Source organism: Orycteropus afer, unplaced genomic scaffold (genome assembly GCF_000298275.1).
Source record: "Orycteropus afer afer isolate SDZICR_OR568_19922 unplaced genomic scaffold, OryAfe1.0 scaffold00398, whole genome shotgun sequence".
NCBI lineage: Eukaryota > Metazoa > Chordata > Mammalia > Tubulidentata > Orycteropodidae > Orycteropus > Orycteropus afer.
In genome coordinates, this window is record NW_006921985.1 from 2,267,638 (window position 1) to 2,272,663 (window position 5,026).

General features: G+C 46.9%; 1 protein-coding gene across 1 annotated transcript in view; it reads left to right on the plus strand.

The window, feature by feature from the left end:
• HTT (huntingtin) overlaps window positions 1-5,026 on the plus strand; it is a 188,906-nt gene that overhangs the window by 45,495 nt on the left and 138,385 nt on the right. The window contains exons 4-5 of the mRNA XM_042782637.1: window positions 3,788-3,847; window positions 4,212-4,291. Of these exons, the coding sequence (XP_042638571.1) occupies window positions 3,788-3,847; window positions 4,212-4,291 (140 nt within the window). The remainder of the gene's footprint in view (window positions 1-3,787; window positions 3,848-4,211; window positions 4,292-5,026) is intronic.

The window sequence follows — 5,026 nt, forward strand, 5'->3', positions numbered from 1 at the left end:
CCGTCTCTAGGGGCGAGCCTTCTGTCCTACTGGGGATGAGAGTGGTGCACGGAAGCCTGCCTCTCTTCCAGCTTGAGCAGGCCCTCTGGCGTGCCCGTGTCCAGCTCGGCCGGCCTGGTCGCCGTGGGCCTTTCGTAGTGGCTTGGAGCTGCGTGTGGTCGTGAGTTTTGGTTTAGACTTCTGAATGAATTGGGAGGGGGCGAGGTATGTGCTCTACAGAATGTGGAGCCCCTGACGGGCCCCAGGTCTGAGGACTGTGGGAGCCATGGGCTGTGAGTGTCCTGACCTTTAGAAGGGACGTGAGGTTCTGCATCAAGAAGTGTCCTGGGATGGGGTTCGGGGCATGTTGAGCTTAGTGGTCCACCCACAGCTTCTGTGGCCACCACAGACTTCGCAGGCCACTGGCTAATGTAGAGTCAACCTACAGAAGAAATGTCTCAGGAAGAAGCTTCGCTCATTAAAGAGTTAATATAAGAGCTTCAGAATGAACTCCCCTCACCTGCCTTTTTAATTTTGATCTATGTATCCCACCACTTGTCTGTCAGTATGTCATGCTGAGGAGGCTTCCTTGTTGGTTGTGGGGCTGGAGGACACGCACCAATATTTCCAATACCAGCAGAGTCACCCATGGTGGACGGTTTCAACAGAGCTTCTAGACTGAGACTGGGAAGAAGGAAGGGACCATCCATTTCTGAAAAAACTGGCCACTAAAAACTTCATGAGTGTCAGTGAAACACTGTCTGATGTGTTACTGGAAAGCTTTATAAATAGCCCTGAAATGTTGTCCGACATAGTGCCGGAAGATGAGCCCATCAGGTCAGAAGATGTGATAGTTAAGTCTCTGTGTCAACTTGGCTGGGCCTGGTTGAGTGGCTGGGCAGCTGGATGTAGTTATTCCCCTTGATGAGACTGGCAATCAAATCCATGGTGGAATCTACTGCGAGAAGCTGTGTAGCTGTCTTAGGGATGTGGTCAGCTTCATGTATATAAGGAGAAGCTTTGGGAACAGTCTCTAGCTTTTTGGCACACTTGAACCCTGCATGTAGCCGAGTTTTCATTCAGTAGCCTGCCATACTCTCCCGATCTTGGGACTTTCAGTAGACTTGAATTAATGGCCCACTGTGTGATTTGGTAACATCAGGACTGTGCCTTTTTACTTGTTGACCTTGGGTTTGTCAGCCTCAGCAGCCAGCAGCTGCCTGAGTGAACAAAGCCTCCAGCTTCGGTGGCCTGGGAGCCAGAGACAGAGCTGAAGCCCAAGGTCAAGGGGCTTTCACTGAGCCCATAGAGCCTGGCACTTTGAACTTGGACTTCTAGCCTCCTAAACTGTAAGATAATAAACTCCTGTTTGTTAAACACATTCCATTTGTGGTATATATTCTTGTTAGAGTGGCACTAGGTAACAAACTGAAGGCACTCAGAGTATGACTGGGGAAGAGCTGCCTTCTCAGAGCAGAGTCGACCTTAATGATGTGGATGGAGTAAAGCTGTGGGACCTCCATTTGCTGACATGGCACGACTCAAGATGGGAAGAAACAGCTGCAAACATCCATTAACAGTGAGAACATGGAATATACGAAGTATGAATCTAAGAAAATTAAAAGTTGGCAAAAATGAAGTGGAACACATAAAGATCAATATCCTAGATGTTTAAAAAAAAAAAAAAAAAACCTAAAAAACTCACCGCTGTCGAGTTGGATCTGACTCATAGTGACCCCTCCTTGGGTTTCTGAGGTGGTATGGTAGCATAGTGACTAAGGCACTTGACTGCTAACCAGAAGGCTGACGATTCAAACCCACCAGCCACTCCTCAGAAGGAAGATGGGGCAATCTACTGCCTCGGAAACCCAAGGGGAGGAAGGGGAGGGGTCGCTATGAGTTGGGTCCGACTCGACAGCCTATAACAACAACAACATGGGCAAAATATTGAATGATGCAGGAAGCATCAAAAGAAAAGGAAACAAACACAAAGTCACTGTAACAGAAAGAATTGGTTGACGTTCAGCCATTTCAAGAGGAAGCATATGATCAAGAATCAGTGATAATGAAGGAAGAAGTCCAAGGTGCACAGGAGGCACTGGCAAAAAACAAGGCTTGAGGAATTGACAAAATACCCATTGAAGTGTTTCAGCAAATGAGAGTGACTCTGCAGGCCCTGACTTACTTACGAAATGAGAGATTTGGAAGACGGCTGCCTGGCCAACTGACTGGAAGAGATCCGTATCTGCACTCATTCCAGAGAAAGGTGATCCCATAGAACGTGGAAATTATCGAACAATATCATTAACATCACACACAAGTAATATTTTGCTGAAGACAATTCAAAAACAGTTGCAGCAGTATATTAACAGGGAATTTCCAGAAATTTGAGCTGGATTCAGAAAAAGATGTGGAATGAGGGATATCATTACTAATGTCAGATGGATCTTGGCTGAACCAAAGAATACCAGAAAGATGTTTAGCTATCTTTTATTGATTATGCAAAGGCATTTGACTGTATGGGTCATAACAAATTATGGATAACATTGAGAAGAATGGGAATTCCAGAGCATTTAATTATGTTCATGATGAATGTGTACGTAGACCAAGAGGTGATTGTTTGAACAGAACAAGGGAATACTGCGTGGTTTAGAATCAGCAAGGGAGTGTATCAGGGTTGTATTCTTTCACCTTAGTTATTCAATGTATATGCTGAGCAAATAATCTGAGAAGCTGGACTATATGAAGAAGAATGTGGCATCAGAATTGGAGGATGACTCATTAATAATCTGTGATATGCAGACAACACAGCTTTGCTTTCTGAAAGTGAGGATGACTTGAAGCACTTGCTGATGAAGATTGAAGACTACAGTCTGCAGTATGGATTACATCTCAATATAAAGAAAACAGACATCCTCACAACTGGACCAGTGAGCAACTTCACGATAAATTAAAGTTATCAGGGATTTCATTTTACTTGGATCCACAGTCAACGCCCATGGAAGTAGCAGTCAAGAAATTAGACATCGAATTGCACTGGTCGAATCTGCTGCAAAAAACTCTCTTTAAAATGCTGAGCAAAGATGTCACTTTGAAGACTAAGATGCACCTAACCAAAGCCATGGTCTTTTCAGTTGCCTCTTAAGCACGTGAAAGCTGAACAGTGGATAAGGGGGACTGAAGAAGAGTTGATGCTTTTGGGTTGTGGTATTGGCAAATAATACTGGAAATGCCATGGACTGTCAGAAGAATGAACAAATCTGCCCTGGAAGAAGTGCAGCCAGCACGCTCCTTGAAAGCAAGAATGGCCAGACTTCGTCTCACCTCCTCTGGTCACATTGTCAGACGGGATCATTCCCTGGAGAAGGATATCATGCTTGGTAAAGTGGAGAGTCAGTGAAGAAGGGGAAGCCCCTCAACAAGATGGACTGACTCAGTGGCTACAGTGATGGGCTGAAGCAAACAGGGATTGTCAGGATAGCACAGGTTTGGGCAGTGTTTTCTTCTGTTGTACATAGGGTCACTATAATCTACTTGGTGCCACCTAACAACCACAAGAACAACAACTAGGTCGTATTTGTTTATAATAAAAACTAAATTCTTCTTGTTCTGCATTGTCTTCAGATGATCGACCTGTATCACGTTTTTGGGTAACTTCCTGTGCACTGTTCTCTCTCCTGCACAGGTTCTCAGCATAGGGTTACTGTTGACTTTGCCATGCCTTTGACATGCCAGTTGCCCTTTTGCTTTCTTCAGAGCTGCTAATGCAACATGCTGTCACAGCCCTGCCTCTTGTGTTTTGTCGTAGGCTCTGATGGATTCTAACCTTCCGAGGTTACAGTTGGAACTCTACAAGGAGATTAAAAAGGTAGGCTTGCGTTTTCCCTGATTGAAACAATGCTACTTTGACAGTCCTGAGCAGCGTGCATGAAGTTTTCTCTCTTTCTGAATAAGTGAACGTGAAGAGGAAATGCTGTTTGGTAAAGTAGACTTCTGTTCATTTTTCTTTAAAAGGTTGTGATTTCACTTCTCTTGGTTGGGCTGGGCGTGAAATGGTGCTTTGTTTTGCTTTGGGTATCCTTTATAGTTGCAGCCTACTAGCCCTGAGGGTTTGTTATTATCAGCTACACTGAAATGACTTTCCCTAAAAGCGGAAATTAGCGATTTAAAATACCCTTTGGGTTCTGCGCGTCTGCGCCTCTGATATTGGGTCCCGTCCTCGGTCCCCGCAGAACGGAGCTCCTCGGAGTCTGCGTGCGGCCCTTTGGAGGTTTGCTGAGCTGGCTCACCTGGTTCGGCCACAGAAATGCAGGTATGTTGTCAGGCTCAGGAGGGCTTGGCATCCAGCGCGGCCCTGTTCCAGGTACCGTCCATGTTGTCCTGTTCGCTTTTCCTCCCAGCACTTCACCTTTCAGAAATTTTCTTGTGACTCTATCGGTGTACTTGTCTGTTCTCTGGCCCAGCCTCCCTGGAGACATGTAGACTGCAGGCACCAGGGCAGCAGGGCTCTTCCCTGCCTGTTGTCTGTCACGGCACACCCCGGTAACCGTGTCGGGAGTGGCATGGCTGTGAGCAGACACTTGTCAGCTGTGTGGGTGTGGGTGTGGGTGTGGGTGGCTGCCATACCACCCCCATTGTTGCTGATAGTAGGGAGTGACGGCAAACGGGCATGTGTCATGAGTGGAATGTTCAGCTGGAAGCACATGGGACCTTAGCCACTGTGAGAGCAGAGTTTACACCAGCTGCTTCCTTCCTTGTAAGCGGCCCGGTGTGCCAATGTCCTCTAGACCTTCGGCTCCATCCTGAGTGCTGCCGACAGGGCCGCACCCGCCAGTCCGTGGGGACTGGGGCTGTACTGCAGCGAGGGTGCGTTGGGGTGAGAATTCCGGTGGCTGCACACATGCGGTCCCTCAGGAAGCATCTTTCTCGAAACCCTTGTCCTTTTACGGGCTTTATTTTGAAAGTTTTGCTATAGCTCTGAAGCAGCACATCCAAAGTTCTCACAGCAGCTCAAGTGACCTTGCGTCCTGCCATTCCTTTCCTGGAA